Source organism: Phocoena sinus, chromosome 6 (assembly GCF_008692025.1).
Source record: "Phocoena sinus isolate mPhoSin1 chromosome 6, mPhoSin1.pri, whole genome shotgun sequence".
NCBI lineage: Eukaryota > Metazoa > Chordata > Mammalia > Artiodactyla > Phocoenidae > Phocoena > Phocoena sinus.
In genome coordinates, this window is record NC_045768.1 from 57,394,316 (window position 1) to 57,420,142 (window position 25,827).

A 25,827-nucleotide genomic window follows, 5' to 3' on the forward strand; every position below is an offset into this window, starting at 1 on the left:
TTTATACTTCTCTTGTTTAATCCTTTCAATGAGCTTTAGTTTAATAATGATATCTTTCTTTTCTTTTTTTTTGCGGTACGTGGGCCTCTCACTATTGTGGCGTCTCCCGTTGCGGAGCACAGGCTCCGGACGCGCAGGCTCAGCGGCCATGGCTCACGGGCCCAGCTGCTCCACGGCATCTGGGATCTTCCCGGACCGGGGCACGAACCCACGTCCCCTGCATCGGCAGGCGGACTCTCAACCACTGCGCCACCAGGGAAGCCCGATATCTTTCATTTCTAGTGGTCCACCTCTCCCCCCAAATCTGACTGGTCATTCCAAATAGTTTATTTACTTTCTTGTCTTTGTGATTCCATTTTTTATTTCTTTAAACATTTCACATTCTTTAGTGTCTGAAAATTCTGATATCAACAGTCCTTGGGGTGGTACAGGGTCAGTTGTTTTTGCTAGCTTTCTGCAGTGAGGTCTTGACTCCCTGTATGCGTAGTGATCTTTGGTTGTATTCTTTGGCTTGATCTTAATTTGTGGAGAATTTACAGGTTTAAGTGAAGGATGCTTTCCTCCCAAGAGGATTGGAGTTGCTTTTGCCTGGAACCAGGGACACCATTAACCTCAAAGCCTCAGTGGTCCAGAATCAAGGCAGGAGTCCCAAGCTCTCTGCAATCTTTTATTTGACTGGGCATTTCCCCCCTTTTCTTCTCTGCCCTCCTTCTTGTCGTACTCATATTTACCTTTTTAAGGTGAACAGTCTTTTTATATGGTACTTTCTGTTGCAGATTTTTTTTGTTACTTCAGAATTTGCTCTACATTGGTTATTGTCCAGACTTTCAGAAAGAAAAGAAAGCACTGCTGTAAAATTGTAGGTATTTTGATGTGTATAAATGCAAAAAGGAAAAGAGGTTTGTTTTAAAAGTAGAAAGTTTAGAGAATGTGATATTTTCATGGAAAGGAAGAAACAAAAGGAGCTATCACATCACACATTGTAATTAACTTTAAAGCAAATTGAATTTCACATGAGTCTAAATTTTTTCTTACTGTGTAAAGATCCTAACGAAATCCTCTATTTTAAAATGTGACCAGAGCTTTCGTTTTAGTTATTGAAAGGTTCAATTTTCACACATTACTGTGCAAAATGGATTGAATTTTGAAGTCTTTAAAACTAACCAAGTTTTATTTTTCTTTCTTCATTTGCATTACCTTTGAAACTTAAAGGGCTTATTGCAGGCATATGAATTGGTGGCAGTAATTTACATTAGCCTAGCTTTAAAGTAAGTGGAAATTGGGTGGATGGTCTTTTGTTTGGATCACAGTACACAGTAGGTGTTGGCTGGACTGCATTAAGGGTCATAGAAAGTGATGGTTAGAGCCAAATGAGGAAAGCATAATCTTTTAAAAATTACTAAATAAAAGTACCTGAAAACTTTAGTTAGAATCTTTAATAATTTCTTTTAGTATTTTCTCAGCGTTTTACAGTACCTAGGAGGTGGATCTTCCTTTTTTTTTTTTTTTTTTTTTTGCAGTACGCGGGCCTCTCACCGTTGCGGCTTCTCCCGTTGCGGAGCACAGGCTCCGGACGCGCAGGCTCAGCGGCCACGGCTCACGGGCCCAGCCGCTCCGCAGCACGTGGGATCCTCCCGGACCGGGGCACGAACCCGCGTCCCCTGCACTGGCAGGCGGACTCTCAACCACTGTGCCACCAGGGAAGCCCTTCCTTTTTTAATAATTGGATTTTCTAATGAAATGATGTTTTTCCCCATAAATTTATAGATTTCAGAAATTATTGCTGGTCACTTTGAGTCCAGCTTAGAGCCGGGCGTGTGGCAGTGAAGCTGTAGAGAGATGGAGGCTCAGAGCATTGTTTGGAAAGAGCCCCGTGGGGATAACGTTGAAGGTGCTGAGGATGATGGCAGGAGTTGGGGCAGGGCCGGTGGGCAGGGGAGGAGAAACATGTGGGCTGGATATTGACATTGTTGAGGAAAGATAGTAATGTCTTACGTAAACAAGGTCCTGTGGTCAAATCACATCTGGGAAAAGTGGAGTTAAGCAAAGTGAAACAGGCTTCCTTATAGCCTGGCCTCTCAGAACCTTCAGAGTGCCTGTTGGCACTGTAACTTTGTAAGAGGAGGAGAAAAGGATGCCGGAGTTTTTTGACCACAGCCTCTTGTAGAAGTAGTGTTCCTCAGAAGGTTGTTTTGGGAAGAATTGGTTTGCTATGATTTTTGCGTTATTTCTCTGTATCAGGTGGGAACGACTCCTTCCTGGTAAGTTTTCTAATGTGGCATGTTGCTGCCCTGTCCTCCTTCAGTCTCGCAGTGACTGAACGCCGTCACTCAAGAGGGAATCCCGGATGCTCATAGTCCCAGGAAGAAGGTGCTCCTGGCCTGGATGTGGCCTGTATTCAGGGCCCCAGGCCCAGAGCTCAAGGGCGTGAGCTCAAACTTGGCACAGTCTTTCTGCATAGGTTTATAGATGCATCGTTCATGCTGATGCCAGTTTGGGGGTGCTTACTTCCTCTGTGAAGTCCGAAGTCCAAAGCCTGGTCTTCAAGCAGCTCCTGAGTGCCTATGGTAATGAAAATTTAGGAGTTCTTTCAAACTGCCTTCTGGTTCTTGATAGGCTGGTGATACAGAGATTGAAAGGAAAGATCCTTGATAAACTTCTCTTTTACACATATATGTACAAATTATGGTCCAATGGTGAATTATTTCAGAAAACCAGGCAGATACAGGGTAAATAGACAAACAGGGCAGGGCAGGCTTAGAATGCACTGGGTTATTGGGATGAAGGGAGGGGTGGGACCAGGGAGGAAACATCTGCCCAGTGGAGGTCAGGTGAGTTCCAGATATTGCTCAAGCAACTGCTGGACATTGTGTAGAAGAGCTTTATATGAAGGGATGGGATCTGAGAAGAGGCATTTGTCTATGAACTTGGGCTAGTGTGCAGACTTTTCTGCAGAGACTTGACAGCTTTAAGCTTTGAATGGTTTGGCAAATTTCGACCTGTCATTGTGGGGCTTGTTTGTAGCTGGGGTCTTTCTGAAGGCTACTTTTACACTAAATTCTATCACCAACTCCCAAGTGAAGCAGCTTTTCTTATAGGATTTGCCAGTGTTTGTGTAGGGCGGCTGTATGCCTGGGTGGGAAGAATGTAGCAGTTTTATATGTTTGCCTGTCCTAAATTTTAGTTTCTTGGATCTTTGTTGATAATTGATGCTGAGAGAAAAGGATGATATGCTGTATTTAACATGGTCAGAACTGGAAGCGTAGAGTTTATAAGTGAAAGCCTAGAGTCAGGTAGATTTAGGTTTATCTTTGTCTCCCACTATTCTAGGAGCACTGGTTTTTTTCCATTTGTTCATTTGGGTATAATGTTACCTGTGTTACAGAATTGTCTTGAATAGATGTAGTGTATATGTATGTGTAGAGTAGTGAGGTAGACTGTGGTGTCTCACTTCTCCTAAATGACAAATGAGGTGTACTCCTTGTCTGAATCTCTGAAGGAGACCTGGTGCTCTTCAGAGTTTGAGTAGAACCTGTCCTTGGAGGCAGCTAGCCAGTTCAATCAATAGTAGAGAGCAGAAATTGGAGAAGAAATTTGGAAATAGTAAGATTTATTCTCAGCCTCTGTTATACCAGTTATTCTTAATATTTTAATAACCTCTTTTATTAAAATTGTATGACTTTTTATTTTAGCAAAAGAAATTAAGCTTAAACATCATGGCAATCTTGGCCTTGCCCAAAAGAAACTGCGGCAGACATATTATTTGCCCATTAATGGGGAGAATTGCAATAGTAAGTTTCATAGGACTTTATTATCACTTACCATGTCTTTGGCTTTTGTTTTGGTAGAGGCTTTCCAGTAAGATTTACTAGAGAATAGTGGAGACGTTTATTTAATCAGTTCTAAGCCATAGTAAATTTTATTTTTCCAAAGGTTTTATGTCCTTCAGCCTATTCAGTACTCTGAACAGCTCTGGGAGGGTACTGTAGCCCTCAGGCTTTCACGAAGAAAGACTAGAAGCTCAGAAAATCTCGGTGATTTTTGCCCTGGGCAGTGGCAGAGCCGGAGCCATAATCTGGGTCTTTTTGCCATCACTCATTCTTCTCTTCCCTCATCCCTTTAGACCCACAGGTCTAGGCATGTCAAGGGATTCAGCCTCAGTTATTTCTGAAAGATAGTATCAGTCAGAAACAAAGATAAGACTTCTCCAAATGCAGGGATTTCAGAGGGATGGTTTGTTCCTAAATTTGCAAGCTCATTCGGTTTAAAAATGATTCCTGTAATATGGTACTCATTTATTACTTCATATTCATTGCCTCAGAAATGACTTTTAAATAGGACTGTATTATTAGAGTGATTGGACTGAAGTCTGATTGGACTAGAGTTAAGAGATTGTATCACTATAAATAGAGTGAGATAAAATATTTTACATGACTTGATTGAACTTTTATGAGGTCTTGTAAGTTGGAACCTGGGATCTTCTCTAAAAGGATACTTACTTTGAACAATTTCCAAATAGCAAACTTCCTACTGTGGGGTTTAAGTTGTAGATAGAGTGGCTACCTTGGGGAATTTGGGAATTAAATTATTTCCCCTGGCACTTTCGATTATATTACCTGAGGCAGAACTTCATTAACTGCCCCATCAACAATTTTCCTGACCCAAAAGCTCAAGGAAGTAAGATCACGACACTGATTATATTGTCATCTAAAGACCAGAATGAAAACAGAACAGCCCTGAAAGTTTTTAGTGCATAAGGGAACTATTAGACGTGGTTGTCTGGGAGGCCGTTGGCATAGTTATTGGAGAAGGCCTTTTGGGTATACATAAATAAATTTAATGTCCCTCTTTAATAGCACCATGAAGAGGTTGAACTAGTTTTAAAGACATTGCCATTTACTCATGATTGCATAAAAATGGACCTAGTCTCTGATATTTAGAATTTGATTATTAGAAAAGTATATGGGAAAAATACATAATTGGTAAAAATTGGTAAGCAGTTGTGAATTACACTGAATTAATAAGAGATTGGTAAGTTTTAATAAAACTGGAATCTTTTCCTGCCACTTTAACCTTTACAGCAGTGACTCAAACTTTTCTGTCTCTTTCTATCACCAGCCATGTTGGGTTACTGTTATAAAACTACATTATTCCAGCAATTTTGCCAGAGTTTGGATACGTATTTTTAGCAGTTATTCTTTGTTTAAAATTGCCCATCAACATAAGAGGCTACTATTTAGTTGAAGAAGCAGTAAAAGCATAATGATCTGTGGCTTAGAATAGTGCTAAGAATTTTCCCAATAATTAGAGTTGAATTTTCAGGAAATGATGTATCACATGCCAAAATTGAAATGGGTGGGGATGAGAGAGGGATGACAGAAGATATATTTTGTTAGTGGTATCTTGAGATGATGTCTGATGTTTAATATGACTTCTTAAGTAATGTACAAATAAACAAGCAAGCTAAAAACCAGGAAACCCCCAAAACTAAATGGTGTGCCAATGATGGAAAGCATGCTCCAGATCATATGCTTTGAATCAATGATTTTTCTTACTAACAGCAAATGGGGAGTGGGGCCTTAATTCTCTGTCGTTTGGTACAATTTTATACTAATGTTTATATAGAGCCACATTACATTGGTAGTAATCTTGGATAATTAATCATGGATCTGTATATGTGTGTGTGTGTGTGTGTGTGTGTGTGTGTGTGTGTGTGTGTGCGCGCGCACATGCATGCCTTGGATAATTGTTGTTTTATTTTTTATTTCTAAGTGAATTAAAATACACAGTTTAATAATTTTGGCAGATGATGTTTTGAGCAGTAAATGTTATCTTTATGAGTTTATTAATGTTTGCTTTTATTTTTCCTCTCTCCCCTGATTCTAGGGTGTGGATGAATGGAACATAGCTCACCTAAACACAGTCTTGGATGTGGTTGAGGAAGAGTGCGGTATTTCTATTGAGGGTGTAAATACTCCTTATCTCTATTTTGGCATGTGGAAAACCACATTTGCGTGGCACACCGAGGATATGGACCTCTACAGCATTAATTATCTCCACTTTGGAGAGCCCAAGTCTTGGTAAGTTACATGTTTAATATTCATTTGCTTTGGAGTTTTGAAATTTGGGCAATATGAACCCATTGAAGATGAATTTTTTCCCTTTATCTGGTGGATTCAGATTTATATGAGCTGTAAGAAAGTTTTTTTGACTGTAACAATTAATTATTACAGAGTCTTCCACTCTGCCTAGGGTTTTGCTCAAAACCATAAGGCTAATGGTGACTTGTATATCTAAAATTGCCTGTAGACCACTTTTGTGGGCCATGGATTGATAGGTATTTAGTCTCGAAGAATTTGTTTGGGACTTCCTTGGTGGCGCAGTGGTTACGAATCCGCCTGCCAGTGCAGGGGACATGGGTTCAAGCCCTGGTCCGGGAAGATCCCCCATGCCGCAGAGCAACTAAGCCCGTGTGCCACAACTACTGAGCCTGTGCTCTGGAGCCTGCGAGCCACAACTACTGAAGCCCATGCACTGCAAGGAAGAGTAGCCCCCGCTCACCGCAACTAGAGAAAGCCCGTGGGCAGCAATGAAGACCCAATGCAGCCAAAAATAAATAATAAATAAAATAAATAAAAAGAATTTGTTTGGCATCTTTACTTCTCTGAGATTTGCTGGAAAGTATGCGGGCAGCAGTTAGGAGTGAAAATCGACTTCCTGGATGTAGAGTATCAAGTAATCCTAATGATTCTCTGGTCTAGTCCCCTCTGAATAAATGACAAGTTCCATTTAGTATGTGGTGGCTAGAGGGAGAGGAGGGATGAATCAGGAGGCCTTTTATTGCTCTTTGTATGATGGATGTGGGGAAAAGAATAAGTTAATGTGAATATGTGTTCTTAACTTGGAATTTCCTGTGTTTGTGAGCCTCTTTCCTCATCTTTCTGAGCAATGATTTTAAGATTTATTGCTCTGTAGAATGCATCATATGTAATGCATCAAATAATTACACATTTGTAATTATTAGTCTGTCAATCACCCTGGAGTCCTTTGTGGTCAGCCAGTTCCACATTTGAACTTGTTTTTGTGGGTTTTAGTCTTAAGAGAGTTTCAATATCAGTTGTATTTTCTAAAGTACACATACATGCAGAATAATTCAGAGACAGAAGCATATGAAGTATCTACTTGACAAGCCAGGGAAAACAATGTTTCTGCTGGTATTCTGCTGGGACAGGATGGGATGCTCTTCAGGTGCTTGTGTTAGCCCGGTAGATTTCTTGCCTCCAGTTTAAAGATAATGGCCTCTTTTCAACTTCTCCTGCTGATCAGTGTTGAGTACAGTGTATAATTTCTATCCCCATCTTGCCATTAGTTGCCCTTGAGGTTTTGTCATTTGGCAAAGTGTGAAGTTGTAAGCTTTCTCCAGCAAATTCAAATATAGCAAAAGTTCATAATGATCAAAAATGACATTTAATCAGCAGGGAAGCTTTAGGAGCAAGGGCAAAGCTCTTAGGACGTAGAAGAGAAATCCAGGTGTTTTCTGGTTTGCTGTGGAGTTTTAGGATCTGAAAAAAGTTAGTGAGAAGCTGTGTAACTTATTTTTAACAGTGTTTTACTTACACATTTTGTTTGAGAAATTCTAAGCATTCTGCTCTCTTAATGGAATAAATAATATGTAAACATTTTTAATAGGTGGTCTAGGACCTAGAGAGGCTTTGGTGACAGAATGGGGTAAAGAAATAATTCCTTACAAGGTGTTTGTCGCGGACCGGCTGTGAGCACAAACTTTAGAACCTGTGAGTCTGTCATATTTCTTCAGCACCCACTGTAGTGTCTGTTGGAGTGTCATCCTTTAGTACTTTTGGGACTTGGCTTTGAGAGACTCAGAGACATATTTTAAACAATGTGTAGGCTTCTGGGCAGTTTTTTAGCTGCATAGTTATCCCCATGGTCTTTCTGATCCTCTCTTTTGTTGTGGATAAAATTATGTGAAATTGGTAGATTCAACATCTTGGTGAAATCTAGTATATAGGCAACTATATACTATACTTCCCTTAAGAAATATGAAAAGCTAGGGAATTCCTCAGCAGTCCAGTGTTTAGGACTCCGTGCTTCCACTCTAGGGGGCATGGGTTGGATCCCCGGTCAGGGAACTAAGATCCTGCAAGACGTGTGGTGCAGCCAAAAAAAAAAAAAATCAAAAAAAACCAAACAAAAAAAAATCTGAAAAGTTAGTGGCAAAACTTTCCTGTAGGTTTGAAGAAATTCATGACAATGCCTAGGACATTAATTTGAGGTTTTAGTATTAGAAGAGTTGACATGAAGTCTCTGCTTTCTTATTAAGAAAGGTGATGCCCCCTCCCCCCCCCCCCCCCCGGGACAAGGATTGTCGTGACCTAAAGATTGGTTAGAGGAGAATATTCTGTCTGGGATAAGACTGATTATAGAGTCTTGTGTCTTTGGGAGAGAGCACCACTGTTTTGAGTGAGAATGAGTACGCTGAATTCCAAAGTATTTCTTTCTCTCTGGAATGTATTTATATTTTCTGTATTTAGTTACTCTATTAGTTTTTAAGCATATAGACTCCATTATATGCATTAAGAGTAGATTTATAATATCACTATTATCTTTAACCTTGGCCATTATTTATAATGATAAAAAAATAAAACATAGCAGTGAATTATGGCAGTTAATCTACATTCCATTTACTAGGATGACTAGTGTAGGAAAAGAGTTATATAAATGACTCGAAGGATGTTTCCCAGTAGATTTATGAACAATTAGCGCAGCGTAAATAATTTTGAGGTAAACTTTATTATCATTAAAATTCACTTCAGTCATCATCATAATATATTTGAAGTAAGGTTTGAAAGGTGGTAGAAGCAATACAAATTCATGTGAACACTGAAATGTGTGTGGCAGACTCAGACTCAAGGGAGCAGCGATCAGGGCTCTAGTCCTTACTCGGCTACCGATGTGTGTGGCTTTGGGCAAAGAACCGTACTTCTGTGACCAGTTTCCTCACTCACAAAATGACAGGACTCATCAGGATGCTCTGCAGTGCTCTAATTCTGTAATGTGTGATCAGAACTATTGGAATATTTTTACCTAATCTACAAAATGAGAGGATGACAAGGTGACGTAATGTCCTGCGTCCGTGTGCGCACATGCCTGCACTGGTTTCCTTTTCTGGTGCCCTCTCCTTGTTCGTTTGTTTGTTTTTTTGCTGCTCCCCAAGGCTTGCAGAATCTTATTTCCTTGAACCTGTGCTCCCTGCCATGGAAGCGTGGAGTCCTAACCCCTGGACTGCCAGGGAAGTCCCTGGTGTCCTCTCCTTGTGAGGTTACCTTTACTCTTCTCCAGGGTACCCTCTCTCATGCTTAACATGTCTGGCCCTGGCAGTGTGTCTTCCTCCTCGCTGGTTCTTATAGACTGGCATTAATTTCAACTTCCTTCTCTTCTTCAGTTCTCTCAGGCACCAAGTTCTGGGTACGATTATTGCAGAGACTGCCTACGATTCTCTCCTTACTTCCATGACTGCACTACTGTCCTCTGCCCGAGTATTCCATAGATTTTTGCCTGAAGGCTTCCGGGACCATGCGTTGCCCCACCTTAGACATCTGCCCTTGCACCTTTCAAGGGGTTGTGACCACCCCTGCTGGCCCTTTCCTGTGCCTGCTTTGAGTTCAGGGCTGTGTTTTGCCTTTGAATCATCAGCACTTAACACAGGGCCTGACTATAGGATTGATGCTCTGTAAGTAATTCTCATTTTGAATCAAGGGAGTTTTAAATTGTTTTGGATCAGTCTTTTCAAGGGCAGACAAGAAATATATAAAATGTTCTATAAAGACTCTTGTCTCAAATGTACTGTTAAGAGCCCAGGTTTCCAGAGATTTCTGAGTAGCTGCTGGTAGGCCTGGCTCCAGGTAGAAGCCGTGAAACATGCTTTTCTGTGCACAACATGTAGCAGGTTTTGCTGAGTTAAGTGTTCATGAACACGGGTTCGTACTGAAGAGACTTTAGAGGAGCTAACGATTTATTTAAACATTTCTGGCATGAAGGTTTAAGGAAAAAAGAAAGCTTGAAGTAGGCAGATAGAAAACTGCTTTGGCAGTCAGTGGTAACATATTTATTTTCTGGGAATTAATGTTGACTTTGGAGCCAGAAGACCTGTTTTAAAATCCCAATCTGTCACTTACCAGCTGAATGACTTAGGGCAAATCACTGCACTCCTTTCATCATGAATTTCTTTAACTGCCAAATGGAGGCATGATTTATTCTCTATCTACTCAATAGGATTTCTAGGAGGGTCCAGGGATATACTGTGTATACAAGTGTTTTGTAAAGTGTAAAGAACTATACAAATATTCATAATTACTATTGTCTTAGTAACATTATAAAACTAAATAATTTCTTGGTCATAGTAATTACTTAAAGCCTGAACTTGGCATGATGTATTTCTGTATATCATAGAGTGGGAGTTTCAAGGATAAGCAAAATATAATCTTCTTTCCCAAGCATCATGTGGTAGTGGTTAATTGCTGAGGAAATAGAACTTAGATGGTGCCTTGAGTCTTTCTTTCTGAGATCATGTCCAAACATAATGAATAAGTTACTTTCAGATTTAGTACGCTGTAGAGAATGAGAAAGGTCAGGTTTTAAGACGACATGTCTTAAGCTATGAAAGGTCTAAAATCAGGAAAGAAGTTTCTCCTGGATGTCTTTTAGAAAAATTAAGGATGGGCCGCAGCATTTTGGACTTGGCTAAATTTTATTCAGTAAGCTGTGCGGTTTTGTTAAATGAGGCAATAAGAAAATGTCAGATTATTCAGTATAATATAAACTTCGTTCCATGCTTTTTCTTCAGATCGATTTGTTTAGTGCTGTGTAATATTTAAGAGCACAGGTTTTTGCACCAGAGTCTTATGTTTTGAGTTCTGGCATGCTTTTTACTTAGTATATCACCCAGGAAAATTATTACATAACCGCCATGCCTCCATTTTCTCTCCTAAAATACTCACATGGTTTGATGCCCACATTGTAAGGTAGTTGTGTGGATTAAATAAAATACAAAGCGTATACCACGCGTATACCGCAGCTCCTGGCATTATCCTAAGTGCTCAATGGATGTTAACATTTCATACGTTTACTTAACAAATATATATTGCATGTCTTATGTATAAGACCTTATAGATTCTGTATTAATAAGGATTCTTTGTTCTAAATGACAGAAACCTAATTTAAGCAAAAGAATATTTGGTAGTGTGTATAATTGTGATAAGCTAGAAGCAGGGTTCAAGCCTGAGAGCGGATTCTCACATTGGGTGTCTGTCTCAGCCGGTCCCTTCTTTTCTCCCCACCGCCCCCCATTCATTCACTGTCTCCCATCTCCCCTACCCCTTCTTGCTGTTTTCCTTTTCCTTTCTTCCTGGGGTAGAGAAGGAGCTCTTTACTTATAAATAAATATTTGATTATTGCTGAATTTTAGAATTCAGGGCTGTCTTTTTAAAAGAACAAATGAATTATATGTCATCGAGTTGACCTGAGCTTGTGTGTTGTACATCTTCTTCATTACAGTGTGAGCTCCCAGAAAGGGGGTCCCTCACTGTCTGACTCACTAGCGTGTCTCCAGTGCCTGCAGTGGTATCTGGCATGAGCTTGGCACACAGTGGGTACTCAATAAGTATTTGTTCAATGAATGGTCTTACTGAAGGAATTCCTTATTGAGGTTTTTTCCTTTAAACACCCAGAGCGGAATGTTACTTTAGCGATTGGACAGCTTCATACTATTTAATGATACGTTGAATTAACAACATACAGTACTAACTCCTGTTGTTGACGTATCTGTTTAGTAAGTTTAGACTCATTAATGTATTCTAATTGGAAATGTTAAGACTAATTGAATAATGGTAAAAGCTGTATCCTTCTGATGGTTTGTATAGAAAAAATACTCTTGGAATTAACAGTGGTTTGCTTCTGGTTTTAATTATTCTTCCTAGAGAAATTTGACCTCTAAATAAGCAAAAATACCTACTGTGTAGCATAGGGACTCTACTCAATGTTCTGTAATAACCTATATGGGAGAAGAATCTGCAAAAGAAGAGATACATGTATCTGTACGGCTGAATCACTTTGCTGTGCACCTGAAACTGGCACAGCATTGTAAGTCAACTCTACTCCAGTATAAAATAAAATAAAACAGGAAAAAATAGACTTTCATAAATATTTTTTAATTGAAGTATTAATAAAATTAATTGCATAAGTTATTTTGATCACTTCTAGGCATATCTATGTATATATTTTGAGATAATATTATTTAAAAAGGTTTAACAAATTGGAACTATACCCCAGAAATATGGTATTAATTTTGTACTCAGCTGCTAGGTGTATTTGTAGGAAGAGAGTGCAGAGATAACAGGAAGCAATATTATCATATCCATGATATGATATCATATCCATGATTATCTGATCATATCCATGATCAGATGGATAATATTTTAGTTAGACCTGAGCCTGACGTGGAGATAAACACAACCACACTGGTGCACACACACATACCTGCAGTCCAAACAGTGAGTCCCGAAGACCCCTGCTCAGCACCGAGTTTTTTAAGGGAAGTCAGTGAGGTCTAGTGTTTGTGATTTTGAAAATAAATCTCACTCATTTCCCTGAAGTGTTGAGTTGTAATGCCTTTTCACTAACTGATTGGCGACTGTGGGTTCTCATACAGGAAATCTAAACTTATATTAAGTACTTTTGATACCCCTGATAAGCATAGCAGGGGCTTGTAAATTCCTTCAGGATGCCTATTTCCTTGTTGCTACTCTTTCACTTAAAGCTACCACCTTCACCACCTACAAGAACCCCAGAAAACCCTTTAAATGAAAAGAGATTGCTGAATCAAATCCGTAACTCTTAGGGAAAAATCAGAAGGTTAATGCAAATGTATATACTATGTAGTTCATGGAAAACAAGCATTAGTGCTGTTAGCCTTGCTAATTACTGTGGCAGATATAGCAGTTCACAAATTATGTTGCTTAACTTATCTTCTTCCTCCATATTTCTCTTCCTCCTTTTCAGACTGTTTAATATTGCCTTTTAGATAGCACTTTGTAGAAAATATTTATTACTTAATATTTGTTTTATAAAAAATATTCTTTGACTTGAGCATATAGGAAAGCAGCTTTTTTTTTTTTTGATTGCACTTCTGCAGGTAGGCTTACAAATGGATTTATAAACGCTACTTCTGTGACCCCAAATGTGTTCATTCTTTGTCAGCTTACTTTTCAAGGTGTAGGTCTTGACTAGGATGGTGAAGTATGTTCTTTACCTTTGGTGACTCCATTTCATTTAGTGTGTATCTTTTATGTGTGCCAGGAACTGTGCTAATCATTTTAAGAAATCATTTCAGGTAATCCAGACAACAGATGTTTCAAGTAGGTGTTTTTTGGCCACATCTGTAAACTAAGGACTCTGAGACTGGTGCTTAGTGAGTCTTGCAGCTGAGATTTTTAACTTTTATTTGTCTGACTCTTCTCATAGATTTAAAGAGAAAAGGAAAGAGTAAAGGTGAAGGAACAGGCAAGAAGAAAGTGTGCCTGTCTTTCTTGTTTATACCATCAACTTTCTTTTAATGAGATTTTCTGCAGAACCAAAAGAGAAACCAGCCTCTTATACTTTGGGACAAAACTATGGCATAAAAGAGATTTTCAGAAGGGTAAAATGTGGCTAGATTCCAATCTTGTTATAATTGATAGCAGTTATTTGGATGGGGGAACCATTGGAGTTGAGAGTGGGAGAGACCACTGGCCCAGCTTCGTTTGCTTCAGATTTGTTCTTTAGGTATCCCTTGGAAATCTACTTGAAATCAGAAAGAAAACCCCACATCTTAGAAAGAACGAGTTTTACCTTGAGGATTTTGACTTCCTCTAGGGAATGGGTGATGATTCTTCAATTAGACACTTACTTTCAGTCCCCTCAAATGAGGTTTTGGGAAAAGCAAGTCTGTTCCTGTTGAGAGCTAAGAGTGCTTTGTCTATCAAACTTATCAGATAAGAACTGCTAGGATGGGGACCAGCCTAACTTCTGAAGGCTATAACACAATCCTTGCTCTTCCAGTATTTGGGGTCAACTGATTTTTACTTTAATTTTCATGCATTTCCTCATGTTATTTGGAACCTTTTTTAATCCATTTAAAAAATAATGTCTGCATTGGATGTCTCTGGATCGAGAATGTTTTGTTGAAATTGTCTTGGCTCCTTGAACTATAAACTCACTATTAATCAGCTTATCCAAAAGGAAGAATTTAATTGGCTCACATAGCCATGAATGGTCAGAAACGTCTGGAACCCTTGGAAGTTGCCAGGGTGTGTTGGATCCTGGGCCCCACTTCTCTTTGTATGTTGCTTTCATTTTTCTCCCTGGCTCGTATATTTCTCCCTGTATCACTAGAAAGGAAAGCTGCCCCATTTGGGGAGGGACCATGGAATCTCCTGGCTTGGATTCTATGCCAATCTCTTGTTTAAATCACTGAGGCCAAGGGTAGGAAGGTATTAGGATTGTATTGGCTTGGGTCACAGGCCTGCCTCTGTGGCAGTGAGGGCAGAGGCACAAAGAATGGCAGCCCCCGTTAGAATTACATGTTTGTGTTTGGAGAAGATGGTTCCCCACTAAGAAAGAGAGTGCTATTACCTGAATTATGCTGCACAAAGAGAATAAAACTCGATGTCTCCTACAGATATAAGGCAAAGAAAATCCCAAATAAATGTTCAAGTATTTGCTTAAAACTTTTAGGAAGGCTGATTCAATTACTTTAACTGGCTCTTAACTTATTTTCTGTAAGATTTGAAAAGATGTCCTGTGGGGATATTTCCCTAAGATGGAATGAATATATATATATTTAGAATATTAAAGTTATTAAAATGTATGTTTGTTTAACTTATTAAAAGCATTTCTAGCAATTGATCAGTAACTTTTACCCAAAGTAGAGGCAATTGGCAAAAATAAATCTTTACACTGGGCTTGAAACTAAAGAATCTGTAATTTGTTAAGTTTTTTTCTGACTACTTGAACCAAAATTGCTCTCTTTTCTCGTGACTTAAATAGTCACAATATCTAATAGTTTTACCACTTTATTATGTCCTGTTCTGCTAGTCAGTTTTACCACTTTTTTATGTCCTGTTCTTTCAGAACTCTTTTTTTCATTGGTTTGTGTGTTTTGGTCTTGTCTCCACAAGGAGACTTTCTGCTTCTTGAGGGCAGCACCACGGCACCTTTGTCGAGCCAGGCACCGCCATGGGCTCATAAGCCTGTTTAATTATTGAAGCAGGATTCTGCTTCTGTTTTGGGGATCTGCCAACTTGTATATCACATATCTACAGCATCATGCTTTTTTTTAATTTTATTTTTTTACTTTTTGTATTTTGGCCATGCTGTGCGGCATGCAGGATGGTTCCCTGACCAGGGATCGAACCCGGAGCTCTGCAGTGAAAGTGCCGAATCCTAACCACCAGGCCCCCAGGGGGCTGTGCGGCATGCTTCTTTCAGTCTTTATTGATCTTTTTATAATACTCTTCTTGGTTTCTTGTGGGTAAATATTACAAAATTAGCCTATAAAATAATATAGTCATGTATCTTGTGTGATGCCTTGTATAGAATTGACCTGATGTATAGGAAATTTTTAGAAGTTACAAAAACCTGTTAGAAAGTTTTAGACCCTCTACGATATTTTGCTTGTCAGCGATAATAACAGATTTGATAGCTTGCCTAAGAGAAATCCACAGACAATACACTCCAAATTTAATATAGCTAAATGTTGTGTCCACCCCTTCTTCCCTTCCTCCAAATGACTAATTACTTCTGGGGGCTCCATACGTGGTTTCTTTATTTAAGGATTCGTGCACGAAGCTTCTGGAATGTTATTTTATAACATATATTTCTGAGAGGACAAAGCATCCAATTGTATGATCTCTGAAATGATCTTCTGACCAGAGACCAAAAAAAGCCCATTTAACAATCTTCCTTGAAAAGTGAATGTTCTTTGGCAAGGCATTATACATCAACAAGGGCTTGAATTAGATGGGTTGCCATCATCATCTTTGCTCTTATAAGTTACCTCTCTCAGCCCACCTGAGTAAATATTAACATCATTTAGGGAATGTCAGGTGTTGGCAGAAACATGTGACTATTTACTGTCTCCCTGCCCCCCCCAATTTTATTGAGAAATAATTGGCATACAGCACTGTGTAAGTTTAAAGCATACAGCATGATGGTTTGATTTACATATATTGTGAAATGATGGCCACAGTAGGTTCAGCTAATATTCATTTTCTCATATAGATGCAATAAAAAGAAAATGAAGAAAAAAAGAAAAAAAATTCTTCTTGTAATAAGAACTCATAGGATTACCTCTCTTTTCTATATATCATACAGCATTGTTGGCTATAGTCATCATGTTGTTCATTGCATTCCTAATACTTATTTATCTTATAACTGGAGGTTTGTACCTTTTGACCACGTTCCTCCAGTTCTGCGTTTCCCCACCCTTGGCCTCTGGTAGCCACAAGTCTGATCTCTTTTTCTGTGAATTGGTATCTTTTTAAAAAAGAAATCCACATATAAGTGAATACTTCTTTTTTTAAAATTTAAGGCTGTATAGCTTTTTTGTTTGTTTGTTTTTTGCACATTGCTTGAGTTGTCTTTGGGTAGCTTGGTTGCTTTGTGTAACGTGCACTTTTTTTTTTTTTTTTTTTTTGTGGTACGCGGGCCTCTCACTGTTGTGGCCTCTCCCGCTGCGGAGCACAGGCTCCGGACGCGCAGGCCCAGTGGCCATGGCCCACGGGCCCAGCCGCTCCGCGACATGTGGGATCCTCCCGGTCCGGGGCACGAACCCGTGTCCCCTGCATCGGCAGGCGGACTCCCAACCACTGCGCCACCAGGGAAGCCCCTAACGTGCACTTTTGAAAGCCTCTCAATTTTCAAAGAGGTTTCCAACTGTACAGTGGCTGTGTAGGTAGTTTTCCCTTGAAGATTAAACTTCAATCACAGGAAATCTCCTTGAAAATGCTTCAATACTTTGTTGGAGATAATTGTGGTAGAACTCTGTAAGCCAATTTTAGGGGAACTCTTTAAGCTACTTTATCTTATTCATGGATGGTACGATTATCCTTTGAATAAATGATCACTTGGAAAGCATACTGCCCTCTGAAGATTTCTGTATAAGGTAAGTTTGTTTTTCATTGGGAAAATATTGGATTTGAAAATTTTTGATATGGACAAATAGCTTCTTATGGACATGTTTTTGTTTATTACCAATTTTTGAAGTTACTGTATTTTTGATTCTTCTGGAAGTAGCAGTTTGTTTCTGTTTTATTAATGCTTGATCCTGTGCATTGCATCTGTGTTTGGTGACTTTTGGTTTTGTTTGTTTGTTTCTTTCCTGTTTGTTCACTAAATATTTATTGAGCCACCCACCAGTCAGGTACTGGGCTCGGTGCTAGCGATACCATGGTGAATAGGACAGAATGGTCTTCATGAAACTTACAGTTTAGAAATATAGCTTTTAGTACCCCCACCCTCCCCTTTATTTTCTAGCAGTAGCAGAACACTTGTTCTTAGCAAAATTTTATTGGAATCTAAATCTTACATGAATTCAAATCTTACACAGAATATTTATGCATAAACCAGAAAAAAAATTTCTGTGATGGGTCCTCACTTTGGAAAACACTGGCCTGGCACAGAGGTTCTCAAACTTTCCATTTGAAAATTTCTTCAGAAGGGCAATTTATATAAAATTGAAAGTAAAGGCAGAGCTGACCTGGCTGAAATGTGTTTGGTGGGACCCTCTCCCTTACCAACTCCTTCCTTGAGGTGTCCTCAGGAAACCCTGGGGCCCTGGGGGTGCCACGGAAAACAGAAAATCAGTCATTTGATCATCTAGTACTTGAAAAATCACTTTGCTACTGAATGTGTTATCTGTTGAGTATTTTGGAGAGGTCAATATTAAGACGTAAAGATTTCTTTTATGTTGTTTATGGGTGATATCAACTAATAATGTATAATACCTTTTTTCTTGCTGCAGTTGCCATACTTATGATTGTCTACAGATGTGGTTGCTAGACTTTTTTTTTTTTTTTTTCCATCTAATTGCTCTGTCTGGAAATGGGCCACAGGTGGCATAAGGGTGAGGCCAAGCTCTGGCTGAATTCATTTCCTCAGGGGCTTTTTATATGATGTCCCTGTAGGGCCTCAGTTCAAACACCTTGTCCTCCAGGTCATAGTTAGAGACGCCCAGCTTCTGTTTTCAGGACTGGTGTTTAAGAGACACCTCCTTACAAATATGTTCTTTGTAATTGTTTGTTGTAGCTTGTGTCACTCAGGAAGCCAACTTTGAGACTCAGATTTGTGTGCTGGAAGTAGCAGCCTTGGGGAGGGAGGAAGGCAGGACTAGGCAGAAGGGAAAGTTGACTGCTTTCGAGCCCTGGGCAGATCTCAGAGGCAGCTCTGGACCTGGCAGGGCCCTTCAGAATTGCCCCGAATGGAGGCAAGAGGGCCAGGCCTTAATACTCAGGCTTGGACCATTCATCGCATACGGGCCACCATCCCCTCCCTCGCCAGGGGCATGATCCTGGGGGAGGGAATGAGACCCGGGGTGAGCGGGATGTGGGGCAAGGATCCTCCCTTTGGTGAAGGTGCTGAGGGCCTCATCCCGAAAAGGAGAGGCTGGGCACCTACCAAAGCATCCCTTAAAGTCACATGTTCTGTTTCTCACATTCATCTATTTTTAAGAACTGAAAATGAAGCAAGCAGTGTTCTGTTTTCCACAGTTAACTAATGAGACTTCATAATATAAAATATTAATGCTTAACCTTTAATAAAGGAACGAATGGTAAAACTTGTTAACATCATCAGTAATGTGAAAATGTAATATAATCACACATATAAAATCTGTAGCTGTTCAGCCTTCTTTTTGACACAGGAATATGCCTTGATTAAAAAGTATATTGTAAATTACTTCAGAAATATTGAGTTTTGTGAAGTATAATTTAGGCAGTTTACTTTTTGATTCATGAAGTTTTTTATAACAAGAACTAAAGAAAAGTTTTGAGTAGTGGTTTGATGACTTTGTTCTTTGTATCTGCATTTTATCAATATTTAAAATGTCATTATCATTTGCCTGGTGTGTACTATAACTTTAGTTTCAAAGGCTAGTGACTTTTTTTTTTTTTTTCCAATTGTGAATTTTAAAAGTGGGTAAATGTAAGAAAGATAGCTGGGAGAACTATTCTGTGTGAATACTGGAACTTCGGCTTGTTAGCAGACAGAAAACTTTTTATTCTAAAAGTTGGATCACCCTACAGTGGTTGCAGTGATCATTGTAAAGGGTGTGGATATGTCCTTGGGAGGGACGGGCTTGGTAGCACCTGTCACTTCCTTCTTCTTGGCATCTTCCTGTGATTGATTGAAAAACAGGAATGGAATATGGGTCTGGAGAGCATGTCTTGGGCTTTGGAGTCAGATCTGGGGTTGGGCTCCAGCTCTGTCATCGACCTTGCTCAAGTAAATTAATCCCTCTAAGTCTTAGTTTCCTCATCAGTAAAATGGAGGTGTTAGTAGGAGAACTTTTATCAAAGGATCTTAGCACAAGGCTTGGCGTCTTCAAAGTGCTCGGTAAATGGTAGCTGTGATAAGCGATATAATCATGTTTATTGGTCAGATATTCTTTTCACTCAGCCTTCAACACTTTAGTAACTATTGAAAGCAAGTCAGGCACATGTGCTTATGCCAGTAAAAGAGGGGAGGGTCAGTCAGAGTTGTTGTTTGTCAGAAAACTATCCTTGTGGACTTGAGCCTGAATCTTCATGGGAGATGACTGAGTAAAACAGCAAGAAGAAAAGGAAATATATGAAGGAGGAGGAAAGGGCCACTTCACACACAGCTTCCGTTAGGGGAACGGAGTAGAGGGCAGTGCTGTTTCAGGACTGACCTACCTGAGCCTGGCCTGGACCTGGAAGGGGATCTCACCTCTGTGGTCCTGGGCTTGGTAAGACTGCCCTTGATGTCACAGGGTGGCGGGGGTGTGTGGTGGGAGTGGGCTGGTGGGAGGTGCCAGTGGCCAGGGACCTCTGCAGCTGTCTGTGTGAGACAGCACAGTGACAAAGGTAGGGGTAGCGGGACAGCTGAGGACATTGATTTCTAAGTACATTATGACAGCCCCAGGGCTCCCAAAAGATATTAGGGAACCCTTGGGGGATGATCTGAGAAATAGGAGTTACCCTTTAGAAGTGCTGGTAAACACTTCTGATAGACTAATGGACTGAGCATATCTTGAAACGAGAAGTGCAGAGGCCACTTCATAGAGAAAGCCTGAATCAGAGGAATGGATCTAGTATATTTTGAAAAATACAGCTTTACCTGCTGACAGTTCGAAATGTCAATCTGATATTATTCAGTTAAAGATAGTATTTGTATTACAATCACCAGGATAACATCATTTTAGGTCTATGAGAAAACCACCCAAAGATGTACTTGGGGTTATTCTGTTTTCCTTGGCCTTCAAATTTGATCTTTTTCCCCCTTAGTTATAAAAGACTCTAGTTTTAAATAAAACACAACCCTGTAAATATCTAATTAGTGTGTCCATAGTTCATTAATGATTCATAGTTTCTTAATATTAGCAGAACTGTTTGCAATATTCCTTATATCTCAAACAAAAACACTGTCCTAAAGGTTAATTGAACAGTGAGTAATTTCAGCACACCAGTGTGTACTTGAGGGTATACAATGGTAGGCATCTTATTTGGTGGTTTTCAAAGGACACAGAGAAGTGTGAGACACATTTATATCCTCAGAGAATTAAGAATTAGCTGCCTATCTGAGCAATGGTGGCACAGAACAGAGTGCTTGGCTATAAAGCAGACACTCACTATAAAAGGTAGGTTAAAATGGATAATTTGTGTGAAAATTTCTGGGTGGTGGTAGGCATTCTCTCCCTCACAGAACTCAGTGCCTATCCAGACAGAAGTGATTTATGCACACCACACAGCAGCTAGCTATGGAATGTAGTAGATGATAAATACTACATGAGAAATATAACGGAAGGGCTCTGGGAGGATGAAAAGGGGTAAGGTTGCCGAGATTTCCAGTGGTCAGAGAAAGCCTCAAGGAGGAGGTGGAATCTGGGCAAGGCTTGGGAAGATGGGATTTGAAGCAGAATGGAGGGGCTGTTTGTGGTGAGGAGTGAGGTCAAAAAACCCCTGTGAGGGATAGAATAATTCATAGTCCAAACTGTGGAGAGTGGACTGCTGCTATTTGTGGCTGTGGCTAAACTGTGTGTGTGTGGGGGCATCTTGAAAGCCAAGCAGTAAGGAATAAAGGTTTTTATCCTATGATAGTGATATGAGGTCTGTAGCTGCCCAAGGAGATAGAGTTTAGTTATGGTAATGGCCTAGCTGGGGCAGATCAGGGTTGGAATTGAGGTTTTGCTGCAGGGAGGTGGATATGACGTTTTGAGGGTGTAGAGTGGATAGGACTTGTGACTGGCAGTGGGGGCAAAGAGGATGACAAATTAAAGAAGGGGTGACTCTGATAGTTCCAGTATGGGATGCTGAGGGCAAATGGAGTTCTGAGCTGCAATGGGGAAGCTGGGGGAGATAACCAACTTAAAGGGGGAAATCACAAATTTGATCTTGTTTGTTGTGAGTCTTTTGAAGTGATAGGATACTTTCATAGAAAAGGCTAGGAGGTGGTCAGAGCCATAGAATTAGGACTCCCCTGACTGAGGTCACTAATAATCTGTAATAAACCCCTATGCCTACGGACCTTCTAGCTTGCCTCTACTTAGTCACCAGTTCCTGCTTCAGATAGATTTTAAACAAGTGAAGGAAGTGACATGAACTGATTGGCTACATGGACTAGAGAGGGTAAGGCTGAAGACTAGCTAAGAGGCTGCTGTAATGATGTGTGTGACAGAATGGACCAAGGCAGTTGTAGTTAGGATAGAGAAATGTAGACAAGTTCATGAGATTTCTCTTGTATAAGTAACAGGTGGAACACATAAAACTTGGGGATTGTTTAGATAGGGGAGTACAACCACAGACAAATTCCATTTTTCTGGGCAGTTAGATGAGGAACTCTGTAAAAGAAGCAGGTCTGTCGTGAAGATGCTGGAGGATTAAGCTTTGGACAGATTATGTTTGAGGGCTGCTAAATGGATTTGTTCAGTAGCTGGCTGGTTTTTGAAGTGCAGAACTCAGAGGGACACACATGGGATGGAGGTATGGTTCAGCAACATGTGGGTGATCTTGAAGGCTTGAGGGAAGGTGGTTCCCTTGGGGAAGAATGTGGAAGCACTAAAGCATGGTGCCCTGGGGAACGTTAGGCAGCCAGAAGGTAGGTTTGGCAAGAGCAGAAGGTAGAAAAGCACTGGAAATGACTTAAATCATCAAACTCAAGAGAAGTGAGTGTTTAAGGAGCTAGTTGAAAATTCCAGAGAAGACAAGGTAGGTAAAGACTAAACAACGTGGCAACCTTTGTCCAAGCAGTCATACTGAGTATGATGGGAATAGGATCCAGATTGAGCTGGACTCCAGGGTGAATGGGATAAAATGAGGCAAGTACTGGAAGTGAGTGGTGTGTGTAAAGGGAAGAAAAGAAAGTAGATGGGTGGTAGCGGGATGAAGGGCCCAGAGAAGGTATTTTTTTGAGGCAGAAGAGATAAGCATGTCTAAATGCTGATGGGAAACGGTCAGATGGGTGGGCAGGTAGGCAGTATTTTTCTGCTATTATTTCCAAATAAATGCTGAGAATTGCTTAATGTTTCCATGAAGTAGTAGAATTTACTAGAAGACAGAAATTAATAAAACCTTGTATGTTAGAGCAGCAGGATTTCAAACTTCTTAAAAGCATACGAGTGATTCAGGTTTTTAAGGGCTTTTATCCCCCCCATGATTGCTCTCATTCAGGGCATTCTGTTTCAGTTATATTCTGATAGTTGCTTATATTGATTTTTTAAATTGTTTAGATGAAAAATATTAACATTCTTATGAAGCTGGAACTTTTTTTCTGGTTGACTTGTATTTATTACCATTTTTTTTTCTTTTTATAAAGAAATTAGATGGTACTTTTCTTTGCTGGCTGCTACATTCATAGGAGCTAAGTTTTTAGGGCAGTTATTATATCAGGAACTTATTTTTGCCCCATGCCATTTAAGTGGAAATTAAGTGCCCCAGTCCTGCCCATCTACCTTGAGCACACTGTCCTTCACAGTGTAAGATCCAGGAGGGATGAAAGAAGGCAAGGCAAAATGGGGAGACCATACTAAAAGTATAGAGTCCTGGGAGAAAGATTTGATTGAATTAGGTATTTGAACAGATTAGGAAGTTGAAACTGGTAGAGTTGATCCTGAGTATGCCAGGCTGACCCTGTAATTAGGAAATGAGGTATTGACTTATATAATTTCTTACCTGTTCTTCCAATTTCCCACTTCCATGATTTTTTTCTTCTTGCTGTATCCTTCCTCTCCTTCCACATCTTCCATCCTGGAGGGTGAGAATCATGATTCATCATTTTGAGAGCCACAAAAGTCAGCACATAGTTTCTGAGCATCTGCTTTTCTGGTGCTTTGTTCTAGGAGAGACACTGGTCCTTGCCCCTAGGGAGGTTGAAAGGAGAGAGGGAGGCAGAAAGGTAAAAAAATTAAATTCTGAGTACCATGGTGGAAACCTGTCTTCTGTGTGGTTGATAGAGCAAAAGGAGGAGTGTGGAGCTGTTCCCAGGGGTGACTCAAGCTGAGTGGAGAAAAAGGAGTGGAGATTTTGTTGGCTGGACAGGGATGGTAAGGGTGTGTAAATCCCAGAAATAGGGGATGGAAAGTAGTGGTGGTATAAAGTAACAAAGGCACTGGAAGGGCATTCAAGTGGTCTGGTAAGCCAAAGAGCAGGATTTGATTGGGACATTGGTCAGTAGGTGCAACTGAAGAGGTGTCAGGATTGCAGCAGGTCTGTGTGCCCTGAAAAAAAGTTCAGCTTCTGTCCTTCAGGTAAGTCAGCCACTGAAGGCCCAGGGTTTTGTCATGAACAGATCTGTAGTTTGCAAAGATGACTTTGGCACACCATGGAGGGTAGTTTGGAAGGGTACAACAGAAGGTGGGTGCCCACCTGTAATGGTCAAACTGCATTGAGGGGACACACTCAGTACCTTACAAGTCACGTGTCTAATTTAAAGAATTTTTGATACATGTATAATGTATGGAAAAAATCTTTCTGATGATTAGCCTCCAGAGAATTTTTACTAGAACCCTTTTAAGAGATGTGTTTACTATGTGTTGGCTATGTGATTTTTGTCATAGAGTTGTGAAGATCAATTGAAAGACTATGTCAAGTGTATTTTTTATCCTTATATTTATGTATAAATTTATATTTACTTATGTTTTCTGTGAGCAGATGGTTGAATTTCGGGTTAATGAACTTTAACTTTGATACCATTTAAAAAAAAAAGTGAACCTGGATATATAAATATCTCCATGTCCAACCCTTACATGAGTGCATGCCTGTGTGTGTATACACATGCATGTGTTAGCGTGTATGTTATGCTTGTCTGGGGCATGCATGTGTATGTGTGTGTGTGTGTGTCCTTTTCTGGGTATATTTGGCAATGTAAACCAGGGATTAAAAATTGTTGAGAAGTGGCCAGTGTATAAATACATGTTGGGTGATTGTCATTTAGTTATGCTAAAATTTTATCTTCCCAATTCAGTTGGAATAATTTCATTAACAGTGCCTGAAGCAACAGGATATATGGTTGAATTTTCTTTTAGAGAATTGCCTAGTTACAACGGATCCACTTAAGTTCTGCATATGTTATCAGTGGCATTAAATGCAACCAAGTGTGGTGTTAAGTAAAATGAGAAAAGTTATTTTAGTAAAAAAGTAACTTGTACTTAATATAAATTGAGCTAGTAAACAGCAAATGTAGGTCTGGAGAGTAACATATTCTTATTTAAAACATGAAATGATCATTTAACTTGAGATTATTGTTTTAAAATTTGTTAGTAAGTTCACAGTAAATAAAATCAAGTATGTAACTTTTGAAAACACCAGGAACTAGAAATGAGTAATACTTGAAGAAGAATTTCTGTTTTCCAAGGGTGAACAATTCTTTCTTTCTTTTTTTTTTTTGTGGCTATGCCACATGGCTTGCAGATCTTAGTTCCCCAACCAGGGATCCAACGCAGGGCCTGGCAGTGAGAGCACCAAGTCCTAACCACTGGACCACCAGGGAATTCCCAACAATTCTTTTTTCTATAATCAAGATTTTAAAAGTCACATAATTGTGAAATAAATCAAAGCTGCCTTTTTTATGGCTGGTAAATTTTTATTTAAAATCTATTTGAAAAGTACAGTGTTCTTAGAAAGGTTTGGTGGAGATACAAATGTTACTATAATAATTTCATGTTCTATCCTGCTTGTCAGTAAAAAGCATTTTAAAAGGTTTTTATTTTTAAAGAAAACCTTTTTTTTGGACTTCCTTGGTGGCGCAGTGGTTAAGTATCCACCTGCCAATGCAGGGGACACGGGTTCGAGCCCTGGTCCGGGAAGATCGCACATGCCGCGGAGCAGCTAAGCCCGTGCGCCACAAATACTGAGCCTGCGCTCTAGAGTCCGTGAGCCACAACTGCTAAAGCCCGTGCGCCTAGAGCCTGTGCTCTGCAACAAGACAAGCCACCGTGATGAGAAGCCTGCACATTGCAACAAAGAGTAGCCCCCGCTCGCCTCAACTAGAGAAAGCCCGGACGCAGCAACGAAGCCCCAACGCAGACAAAAATAAATTAGT

At 39.9% G+C, this 25,827-nt stretch overlaps 1 protein-coding gene across 5 annotated transcripts in view; it reads left to right on the top strand.

The window, feature by feature from the left end:
* KDM4C (lysine demethylase 4C) overlaps positions 1 to 25,827 on the top strand; it is a 428,305-nt gene that overhangs the window by 77,282 nt on the left and 325,196 nt on the right. For all 5 annotated transcript variants that reach the window (XR_004350381.1, XR_004350380.1, XR_004350379.1 and 2 more), the window contains exon 5: positions 5,887 to 6,080. Coding sequence is in view for 2 of the 5 variants with exons in the window: in XM_032634921.1 (XP_032490812.1) it covers positions 5,887 to 6,080 (194 nt within the window). In the remaining 3 variants the exon portion in view is untranslated. The remainder of the gene's footprint in view (positions 1 to 5,886; positions 6,081 to 25,827) is intronic.